The 11,930-nt window shown below is 47.7% G+C and overlaps 1 protein-coding gene across 1 annotated transcript in view; it reads right to left on the bottom strand.

Annotated features, from left to right (window-relative positions):
* Positions 1–7,679: 7,679 nt before the first annotated feature.
* The window catches only part of SALL3 (spalt like transcription factor 3), a 20,826-nt gene continuing 16,575 nt past the window's right edge, over positions 7,680–11,930 (bottom strand). Inside the window, exons 2-3 of the mRNA XM_038771236.1 lie at positions 10,840–11,930; positions 7,680–8,471 (exon numbers count right to left, since the gene is read on the bottom strand). The exon at positions 10,840–11,930 is cut by the window's right edge and continues 2,451 nt beyond it. Coding sequence (XP_038627164.1) covers positions 8,040–8,471; positions 10,840–11,930 — 1,523 coding nt within the window. The 3' untranslated portion in view covers positions 7,680–8,039. The remainder of the gene's footprint in view (positions 8,472–10,839) is intronic.

The raw sequence follows: 11,930 nt of genomic DNA, 5'->3' as shown, positions 1-11,930 counted from the left end.
AATAGGTGGCTTTGAATATACAGTTGGGCAGGATGACTGAACATTTTTTCCTGGTTTTATTGTCAGGCTAAGCATAGAATGTAAGCTCATTATGGGCAGGGAACATGTCTGCTAATTCAGTTGTATTGGGCTTTCCCAAGCACTTAGTGCTCTGCACATAGTAAGTTGCTCCATAAATGCGATCAATGGACTGATTACCATTCATTTTCCACTGAACATTCCCTGCCCTAATATAGCCTGTGTTTTTCAAATCTGCCCTGTCAGATTTGCATCACCATGCACAGACTCCAACTTCCCAGCGCCCCGTTCTGCATGTATTTATTGATACCTGCCTTCGGCTCTCCGGTATACATGCTTATTCAATAATAAATTCAGAGAAAAATAGGTCGGAGGGTCTAGAAAGGCAGACCCCCTTGGACCAAAAGACCTTTAAAATCAACTTCAGTTAGGAATATCTATCAATCAATCTGTAGAACTTCCTGAGCACTTACTGTGTGCAGAGCACTGTACTAAGTGATTGTGAAAGTGCCATACGATAGAACTGATAGAAATGATCCTGTTCGCAAGGAGCTTACACCCTGTTGCTATTTTGTTGAAACCCAAAATACCAGTCTGTCCTTTGACCTCATGAATGAGCCGTGCCTTTGTGTAGGTCAAAGCAAACTGCTTCCCAAGCGGAGATAAGATATTTATGAAAATTTCTGATGCGTTGGTATGCCGGTGTCTGCCTTTCAAGCACTACGTTGAAGGACATTTCAAATGCCGAGCAGGTTCTTGAAATGTCAGTGCTGAACTGGCTCCTTTTACTTGTGGATAATCTTTCTTTTCTTACATAATGAACCCATATAACACTAGTCTCCTGACAGGAATCTTAGTGGGACCAATATATGATTTATGATGTAAAGATGCTGCTCTGGAATCACGGCAGATTATTTTGGAAGGGTTGAAAGTGCTGTTGAATAAATGGAGTTTTCACTTGGAACCAAGAATGGACCATGAATCTGAATTGAAATGATCAAAAAATTAGGATAGCTGATCTTTTCTAAGGACAAACTGAGAAAATGGAAAAAAAAATCCCAGAGACATAAAAGCTACAGAAAACCCAAACTGATTTCGGAATGATGCCAGGGGCTTTTGAGACTCTTTGATGGAGCGGGAGAAGTGGGAAAAGCAGAAGTGATGCGGCCTCCTGCTGCAAGCTTTTGCAGACTACTACAAAATGTCACCACGAGAAAACGTAGCAATAAAAATCCAGATGGCCAATAGCGGGAAGGAATCCCAGTTCACCTCTGTGAGAAGGGGGGCTGGGCTATATCTGCAAATTGACCCCAGGTTTGATTTCCTTTTCAATTGTGCTATCTGGGGGGAAATGTTGACATGCTTGCTAAATATGTTTCCTAAAAACAAATTTATCATTCCCTTGCTGACCACAGACCAAAAAAAAAAACCCCCTCGGGGAGCACCTTAAGAGTATCTCCTCAATGCTACTGAGTGAGCTCAGCGAGCGGATTGTCTGAGTTCAGCCGATACGGAGTGCTGCCGTAGCATTAATAGCAACGACTCTGCAACGTAAACAAGAGGCAGTGAAATAGAAACATTCCATCTCAGATGCCGTAAGAAACAAGGAGCAGTGAAATGCGCTTCTTTCTATGGAAAGGATGTTGATAATAAAGAAAGCTTTTTTTATTTTCTGGCTTCCAAATAGTAAGGCAAGATGCAAAAGGGAAAGAAAATTGGTAATAGATTATAGAAAGAGAGCAAAGCGCTACCTCATCTATGTACAAGGTTATTAACTTTAATTTATATACTGTAATCTCTACAATCTGCAAATATATCACACCAATTCAGTTGGCCACAGCTATATATTAATCAGCCATTCCATTCTGAGCATTTGGAATCAAATATTTATTTTAATGTGTTCACTTCATGAATGACTCATTCTGACTCGGGCTTTCATGTCGGATGCTGATAATAAAATGGGAAGCAGTTTGGCCTAGTGGAAAGAGCACAGGACAGGGAGTCAGGAGACCTGGGTTCCAAGGCACTGGTTTTTCCTTGTGAGTATGGGGGCCAGAGGGGGCAGGGAAACTAGGTGGGATGAGGGTTGGGAGGGCACAGGCTTCGAAGACCTAATAAATTAGAAAATTGCCATTTTAGGTCTTCGCAGCCTGGACTGGAAACTGTCAGAGCTTATCAGAGACCTGATACGAGTGAGGATAAGAGTTCATCTTAGAAAATGGTGGGCTGGGAAGCACCATCCCTGTCACCTCTGCCATTTGCCTGCTGTATGATTTTGGGCCTGTATGATCTGGGCCTCAGTTTTCTCATCCGTCAAATGGGGATAAAATATCTGTTCTCCTTACATCTTGGAGTGTGAACCCTGGTTGGGACAAGAACTGTCTCTGATCCAGTTGTCTTTGACTACTCCAGTATTTAGCGTGTTGCATTGGCACATAATAAGCTTAGTAATACCATCATTATCAATACCTTTCTGAATCAAAGCATTTTTACTTAGCGACTTAAAGGACTTTCCCATTAAAACCCCAAACACACTCGTACCATGCCACTCGGCTAACTTGCTGCTGCCTTAAGTTTCACCTTGTTGAAATTCCCCTTTTACCGTTATCCACTGGGGAACCAGTGTTTTGTAATAGACCTAGCCAAAGACTCGATTGATGGATTAGAAAGGAATACGTTCTAAAATGGGTTTGGGAATGCGAGTCAAGAAATCCAGAAAAGAATCATCAGGCCTACTTGTCAATTGTCTCGTCCAAAATTTAAGGGTCTTGAAAAAGAAAAAAAAAAAAGCCGGAGGAGGGAGGAATTTGTAAAAAAAAAAAAAGAAAAAGACGGTTCAGATGATCCATTATTTTGACAGGGAAAACAGGGCTGCTCTGACCCCATGCTATTTGAATCAGTCAATCAGTGAGCTCTTACTGTGTATAGATCACTGTAATAAGCTCCTGGGAGAATACAATGCAAGAGTTGGTAGACTCATTCCCTGCCCACAATGAGCTTAGCAGTTCTTCCTCAAAAGGACATATGCCAGGGGCTATATTATACCTGGAAAACTGAATCACTTCTAATAGCTTCCATGCTAACTGGTAATGTTGGGGACTTTCTTTTAGCATTGCCTAATTTTTTTTTAACCTTGAAAATAGTTGCATTTGAAAATAAAGTGTGAATTAGGGTAAGCACAAAATAAATCCAAGTCCCCAAGGAGCGTTGATCGCAACCCAAGTATGTTGATGGGCTTTAAGACTCTAAGAAGCTTGCTTGGGAAAGTGGCTGAGGCAGACATCACTTTTCTGGGGTGATGGTCCTGGGCAGTCACCCAGAATCCTCCCTGGGCTGCTTGCGATGATTTTGGGGGAGTCAATAAAGGGGCATGTTAAAGGGAGCTTTTCACCCTGTGCCAGTCAGCTGTGCCCCACTGGGTGTTGGATTCAGTGAGGCTAATGGTTTTATGGCCTCTGATTTGCTTTTGTTTTTCTCTTTTACAAACCCTAGGACATTCACAAAGAAGTTCCACTGGATGTGAACCTTTCCCTTCCGGTTACAGGAAAGGAGAAAAGGTAAATTGGGGTTTTCCACCTTACTTCAGCTTTCAAAAGAATACATTCGGCCAAACAATGCTTTCTGTGCCTCAATATAAGTAACTGTGCTCCATGAGAGAGAGAGAGAGAGAGAGAGAGAGAGAGAGAGAGAGAGAGAGTATGTGTGTGTAGTTAAAGCCCTGCATGAAATAGGCCTTTTATTGAGCACAGTATTGTAGGAAACTTTTGTGAGGAAATAAACAGTCCCTTTTCTCCCTCCTCGGGAACAGCAATTAGCAAATGAGCCCCAACCGGACACAAAGCATTCTCAATGAATGGCATGTGCAAGTTTGTTAGTGCACCTGCAGGAGCGGAAGGAACGGCTGGACCCACAGCCACCGACCCCATCACACACCGGCTCTGTCGGCCTACCAAGCGCACACCCAAAGGTAACACCCCGGAGCGTTCGACTTCTCGGGGCCTCGACGAAAGGCAAAAATGAAGCGCGGCCACTTCACGCCGATTGGGTGGGGAAGACCTTCGGGGGTACAGTGCAAGCCATGTGTGCCAGAGGCTTTGGCTGGGCCGTTGCAAAAACACAAGCCGTGCCTGCAAAACGTCTGCCAATAAGGGAGGAAAACCAGGTAGGAGGGACCCCATGATGCTCTCAACCTTCAAAAGGGATAGAATTAAACAGCGGAGAGTTGAAAAACAATCGCTAAAAGCCCTTTAGCAGCATTTCTTAATCAGTTTTAGTTGGGCTAATGGCTCTTGTAATGAACTTGGTGTAGAAAAAAATAGAAATACATAATTTTCAGGGTTTACTAGCCTCTATGATTCTCTTTGGATAAGCCGAATGAGAAGCCATACGCTGTGGGTGATTGATGAATTTGCTCTCCTATGTTAGAAGCGCTTCTCTACCTGCCTGAAAAAGGCGTAAGGCTGCTTACTCTGCAGTTGTATCACAAAACCCCTTGAAAACAGCCGTAAGTGTTTACAGAATCCCCTGGAGAACTTTAAAGGAATATGTGAAATATTTCCTGTCTCCTTTGCCTTAACGATGTGAATAACGCTGAAAGTGAGATCGGCCATGAATGACTTCCGGAGCTGAGTAACGGGAGCTGTTTGCCAAATCTCTTTGCTACTCCTTGCCCTCTTTTTACCTCTTCACAACCACGTAGGAAAATTTCTGAGAAGATCCTGGAAGCATTATTTTTAGAAAAGGTAGGGGTGGGGAAACCAGCTATTTTTTAATATCAAATAAAATCGTTTGAATCTAATTCCCGAAGAAATATGAATTTTAAAATAGATGACACCCTCCCTTAGACCCAGCAGCCTGAACAAATTCATGGCGTGGTTTTGCAGTTTTTGTTCAGGGCTATGAGCTTGTTGGTTGCCTAGTTCTTCTGCATGGTCTGAGAGTAGCAGGAGCATTTATTAAGCGCTTACTGTTCACTAAGCACTGGGAAAGAGCTGGTACCATGATCCTATAAGCACGCATTTCACTAAGGAGGGCCACTAAGTGAATGGCCATCACCGTGGACCCAGCTGGGATTTTACTCATGCCTTCCATGTCTTATCTGATCTTTGCTCCCTGAAGATGTGGAGTCTTTCCTTTTGGAGTGGTCAGTTGTGCCTCCTTGGAAAAAAAAAAAACGGCCCCCTACATCTTTCACTCAGATAACTCGGATAGATTGAAAATGCGTTTGAACAGAATCTGCCAACCTAATGTTGACTTTCCCACGCGGAGGAGAGAGGAGAAAACCACTGCCCCCACGCCTCTCCCCATGGGCTTCCAGGCTCTCCCTCCTTCCCGCTCCACCCCTCCCTGAGCCCCCCCACCTCTCTCTCTCTGTGTCATTAGAATAATCAAGGAGTACAATTCAGAAATAATATTACATCCTGCATTTTATTTCAATTCCATATGACAAAAATAGTAACCTAGACTAAGACATCCATTTCAATCAGTAGATGTGTCAAGCCAACAAGATTTAATAATAAAAAATATTGGATCTAGGTAACAATACCCAGCTGATTCAGGGAGGCCCCTACCCCGACATGGTATCGCAGTATAAAAATAGTGTCTCTCTTCACCATGCAGAGAGGAATGACCTCACCCTGAATACAAAATGGGGTCAGTCTTACTGTACCTTCATCAACCATCTTATTTACAACACTTTACATCTCTCTTTTGTTTTTTGTTTTTAAGTTATACACATCCTTTAGGGAGAAGAGATAACACTACATGGTACCCAATACTAACAACAACCAAAAAAAAGATTCACACCAAAATGACACAGATAAATAAAAACATTCAACTGCTGAAATACAGCAACATTAATTAAGCCACCTCAGTTTTCTTTTCTCAATGCTGAGACACCCCAAGGAGCCCACATTTTGTGGAAGGAACATGGGGTTGCCACATTTCACCACTGCAGAAAACAGAGCTGTATAGTTCATTGTTCATTTCCTATAGAAATAAACAACTAATATATCTTCAAAACCCTTTGCGTTCAATTACGTGATGGCAGAAGTAGTCCATCCTCTTACAGTGATGCGTAAGAAAGAGATTGTCCTATTTTTCAGTCTCTACCGAGAAGACCTCACTGTCTGATTCTTTCTTCAGGGGCATAAAACTTCTCGCACTGTTACCCAGCTACCCATAATGTCCCTTGAACAATTTTGTTGGACAGAAGTTCATAGTGTCAAACTCCACCATGCTTGTAATGCACAAAAATGAGGTAGTACACAAAACATTTACTGTTCAAGTTTTGATTAAGCCCCAGCCTCCTCGCCTAAGAGGGGGGACCAGTCCCTTTAGTTACTCGATGTAATCTAAACAATGTAATCAGCACAAAATGATATTAGAGCCATCGGAGGACCTTGTGCTTTGTTGGAAATCGGAGAAGATGATCAGTACATCGGGGATTAATTCGGAATGTTTTAGAGTTGTGGCTGACACTTTACTGCCAGACACGTAATACTTATTCCCAGTTAGATTGTACACAAAACCAGTGCTAGCAGGAAGACAACGTCTCGTTTGTGGGTGTTTGTGAGGAGACAGAATAGATTACAGTCAAATTAAACCTACACAATGTTCGCCTTAGTATTTCCTGGGCTCGCATTGATGTCACAGTCCTAAGATTAATTCCTCCAAGTTTTGTTGGGGGTGGTCACAGTTTTTAAATGGGCTTTGTAGAAAAGTTAAATAAATCATTGGAATTTAGGAAATGGCAGACCCCATTATCCTGAGACTCTGAACATTTTGGGTGGCTTTTCTGTGTAAGTAGCATAGATGTCTCATATTGTTTGACCTCAAGACAAAAACAAGAAACTGTAACAGGGGTGGTTCTTTTTTTTTTCATTTTCCTTAAACCAAAGTACTATTTATAAAATAGTTTACATCTTTGTTCATTTTCAAATTATAGACAAACCTCCCTAATACAAAATACTAAAAGTGCAATAGTATAAATTAAGAGTTTGCAACCACATTATACAAACATTACCTTTTTATTGTACAGCTTGGATAACATGAAATATTTACTCACAACCCTTTATAATGTTGTGAATAATTTATGGTGCTCAGGTTTGTCTGTAACTTGTTTTCCGATCATTGAGCTACAGTTCACACTACACTTTTCATTTAATAGAACAACTGGGCACATATAGCAGCTACAAACATTTAAATAAAAAAGGTTTGTTACTGACAGGTACTTGCACATGAAAAGCATGCTATCTTTCCCGATAAAACTTCACAATTTTGCCTGCGTTGAAATAAACCACTTATTTATAGGAAAACAAGTCTTGCTTTTGGAAAAAAAAAATTAAAAAAAAAAAAAAAGAAATCACGTAGCCAGATGTATCTGCAGTACAAAAGCTTCATTTAAGGTTGGGACTAGTTTATTGTCTGTTACCCGCATAATCTTAACATTATAAATACTACAGACAAGGATACTGTAATAATACACAGCGTCGGGGAATGGGGGGGGACTAAATCACTTATTTAAGATTTCTAAAAACAGAGTTCAGGTGTCTAACTAATTTGAACAAAACCAGCAAAGAAGTTTGACTGGAATTCTTCCATGATGCCCCTGCCCCTCCCACTCCCTACCCCCTCACCCTCCTTCCCTCCCCCAACCCAGCTCGATCGTCAAGTTTTGTAAAAATCAAAGTGGATGTGCCTCAGCCCCCTTCCAATTCCGAGCGCGATTTTCCAACGCTCTCTCTGGGAACGCAAGCGGAAAAGGTTTCGGAGTTCGCGAGAACAGTCAGACTCACTGTTGAAAGGAGTTCCATGCACCTCTTGCAAGACAAATTTTCAGCAGCATCGCCGTCAGGGCATTTCTGCTCCGGGGGCCGGGTGGCCCGGCAGCCTGGGTCCCAAGATGGGAAGGCTAGCGGTCAATCTTCGGAATCTGGACGGGAGCCGGAGCTCCCCCGCCCCGGGTGAGGAGTGGCCGACCATCGCCCACGCTGACCTCCCGCCCGCGCCATCCATCGCCGTCAGTTTATCCCGATCTCTTTATTGTCCTCTAGGAACCTGGTGAACGGCCGCCCGGCCCCCGCCTCGGGGCCGGCCTTGTCCGGGCCGATCGCCGGGGGGCTGCTGCTGGTGCGGGCCTTGCCCATGCCACTGGAGATGTTGCCCAGCGGGGGGATGGCGCTTCCGCCCAGGCTCACCGGGAGCTGGGGGATGCCCCCATTCTGGATGACGGAGATCTCGTTGTTCTTCATGGCCAGCCCGTTGGTGATGGCGGCCGCATACTGGTTCCAAAAGTTCGGGTCCACGTTCATCGCCCGGGCCGCCAGATCCTTCTGGAACATTTCAGAAAACTTGAGCGCGTCCCCGCCTAAGAGTGCCATGGGGTTTTCCACCGACAGCCGGCGGCCTCGCCGGGCAGGGGCGTTATTCCACATGTGCGTGCCCATGTGAACCTGCACGGGACACAGGAAAGGAGAGGCCGCAGCCAGTCAGCAGAGGCTTGGGATCGCTGGACGAACGTAGCCATTGGCCCCGGGCTCATTACTACAGCACCTGCGATGCCGGAAGCTCCTGGAGGGCAGGGATAGTGCCTACACACTCTGCTGGACTCTCCCAAGCTCTCAGGCCAGTGGTCTGCACACAGTGGATCGTAAGATCAGGGAGGGCAGGGATCATAGCTATTCACTCTATTGGACTCTCCCAAGAGCTCAGTCCAGTGCTGTGCACACAATACACTGTAAGCTCCTAGAGGGCAGGGACCATCTCTACCCACTCTATTGTACTCTCCCACGTGCTCAGTACAGTGCTCTGCACCACAGTAGGCGCTCATTAAATACTGTTGATTGAATAGAGAGCCATGTAGGTTTTTTTCCTCTTGTTTCGGACAGGCCACGGGGAATTAATTGGAACCTATTTGGGGAGCAGCCTCTTGTCAAATACGTATAGTCCCTTTTCACTGAACCCGGAATAAAAAAGCAATGACAAGGCCTGAATACAATTGAAAACCCACTGAATGTTCCCAGATGCCCGAAACATGTCCACATCCACCAAGAGAAGGTGGTGGCCTGAAGTCGCCCCTTCTCCTTCCATCCAGTTGTTCCTCTCTCCTTCATTTGACACTGTCTCTCTTCTCCTAGTTACTTGATCCCCCTCACCTCCCTGGCTCTGCCCCAGTTCCCACCCTCTGTAGAGAAGGGGCATCTGGGATGATTTCTCAAACACCCAGGACTTTCAGGCTCTTCTGCTGCCCAGGCCATGGGAGCAACAGGGGGTAGGGGTGAAATGGCCCACAGGAGAGACTCCAGGGTCCACCTAGCTGTCCTTACTCAGGGAATCTCCCCAGCCTGCCCGCAGACAGCGGAGTAGAACCCCACACGTTCCATGTGCTGTGTACTGTGCTAAGCACTGGGGTGAATACAAGATCGTCAGCTTAGATACAATCCCTGTAGGAGGCCCCCAGTCCCCCAGTCTAAGAAGGAGGTAGAAGAAGGAACATATCTCCATTATAGAGATGAGGAAACCGAGTCCCAGAGTGGGTAAGTGGCTTGGCCAAAGTCGTACAGCAGGCAAGCGGCAGAACCCGGAGTTTTAATCAATCCATCAGTCAACTGATCAGTGTTATTTATTGAGCCCTTATTGTGTGCAGAGCCTCGTACTAAGCACTTGGGGAGCATAATTCAACAGAGTTGGTAGACGCATTCCCTGTCCACAAGGATCTTACAGTCTAGAGGGGGAGAAGATGACATTAAAATAAATCACGGACATGTACGTAAGTGCTGAGGGGCTGAGGGTAGGGTGAATAAAGGGTACAAATCCAAGCGCAAAGGTGATACAGAAGGGTGAAGGGGTAGGAAGCAGAATTTGAGTCTCCTGATCCAGGCCTGTGCTCTTTCCATTAGGCCATGGCATGTGACAGCTCTGGAGAAGCCACTGGGGCAGCCTCACTGTGTGTCCCTAAAATGTCCTCCCCCCTGTGCACACTGATCCATGGCTAGGAAGGGCCCCTGCACTCTGGAGAGCCTTTGAACATTGCTCTTCCCTAGTACCATCCTCTGGGCAACCACAATGGCAGATTCCCAAAGAATGTCTTCTCCACTGTGAATCCCTCAGGCACCGGGGCATCCTGACAAATTCACACTGTTTCTTGCTCTCCCTCCTGCTCCTGCTGTTTGTAAAGAATCTGTGTCTGTCTTCCTCTCTTACTGGATTGTAATCCCCTGGAGGGCAGGGAACCTCTGCCAGCCCCCGTGACTGTCTCCTAAGGGTTCAGTTCAGTGCTCTGAACTCAAGAGTGCAATTTCTTTGTGGGCAGGGAATGTGTCACTCCTCTGTTTTGTGCTTCCCAAGTGCTTAGTACAGCGCAGTGGGTGGTCAATAAATACTACGATTCCTCCTCCTGCTCCTACCATACCACCGATTAACTGCTTGATATTGATTTGGGGAGTGACCGGAGCCTTATTTAGGGGCTGAGATCATTCACTTGCAGCACCCTGAGGGGAATGGGGCAAATCCTGGGTACCAGGCCCGCCTGGGGAAGGCAGGCTGCGGTCCCAAGCATGCCACCAATTGGGCAGGCACCTTGCACCTTCCAGCATCCAGCCCAGGAGCCGGCTGCGACCGGAAGGCCAAAGTGTTTCTGTGCGGCCACCCGGCGGGGGCAGGGAGGGGGGGACCCGTGACAGGTGGTGGTACCACACCTCCTAGGAGCTCAGCTCCACAAGCACCTCTCCTGTCCAGGGCCCAGGCCGGCCCTCCGTTTCCCCCGGACCTTCCCATCCCGCGGCCCGGTTCCGAGACGGTAGGTCGCTCCCCCGCCCTTACCTTGAGGTTCCCCTTTGTGGTGAAAGCTCTACCACAGATGGTGCAACCGAATGGCTTTTCGCCGGTGTGGGTGCGCTCGTGGATCTGGAGGGCACTGGCGGAGGAGAAGGTCTTGCCGCAGGACTGGCAGTTGTGCTGCTTAGGCGTCCGGCGGGGCGGGGGCGCCAGCATGGGCGAGATGCCTGGGCTCATCACCGTCTGGGGCCCGGCGGGACCCTGGATCCCGGCGGGCAGCAGGGAGCCGTCCCCCAGCGAGGCCGGCTTGCTGTGGCCGTTCACTTCCTTTTTGATCAAGGGAGGCGCGCCGCTGGCGGTCAGGCTAGGAGTGCCCTGGCCGGGACCTAGAGCAAAGTTGGGTTCAAACAACTGAGAAGGCAGCTCTCTCAACCTGTGCGTTAGCACGTGCTGCTTTAAATTACCCATAGTGGAACACCCCCGCCTGCAGACTGTACAGACAAAGGGACGCTCTTTGGTATGGCTGCGATAGTGGATGTCCAGAGCGCTTTTACAAGCAAATGGCTTGCCACAGACACCACACACCGTGCTTTGACACTTACCCCGATCTCTGCTCAGGAACAGCAGGCTAAAGGGGTCCTCCTCCTTGATGACCGCCCTACCGAGGGGCACGGCGACGGCGGCGGCGGTGAGGTCCAGGGCCCCCCCGTTTTCTGGGGCTGGGGTGGGGCTGTCGGGCCTCTCGGTCTTCAGGGAGACCGCCCGCGGCTCGTCCTGGTGGCTAGGCCCCGGGGACTTGGACCGGAAGCTATCCCCGTGGCTGTGAGCCGGCGACGGGGCCCGGGTGGAGGAGGAGGAGGAGGAGGAGGAGGAGGAGGACGTGGCGGGGCTGCCCGGGCTCCGGCTCTCCAGGTCCCCGACGGCCGACGAGGAGTCGTTGCTCAAGCGGTCGCTCTCCCCCGACCCGTTCTCCGCCGACTTGGGGCCGGCCAGCTGCGGGCAGCTCATCACCGAGTCCATCATCTTCATCTGGTGCTCCAGGGCGGCGATGCTGGAGATGACCGAGGGCGGCGAGGGCGGGCAGGACCCCGCGAAGGACAGCAGCGGCTTGGCCGGGTCGCCGGCCGGGTCCTTGA

The sequence above is a fragment of the Tachyglossus aculeatus genome, chromosome X2, assembly GCF_015852505.1.
Source record: "Tachyglossus aculeatus isolate mTacAcu1 chromosome X2, mTacAcu1.pri, whole genome shotgun sequence".
NCBI classification, from domain to species: domain Eukaryota; kingdom Metazoa; phylum Chordata; class Mammalia; order Monotremata; family Tachyglossidae; genus Tachyglossus; species Tachyglossus aculeatus.
Note: the sequence above shows the minus strand (reverse complement) of the source record. Positions and strands in the feature narration are given on the sequence as shown.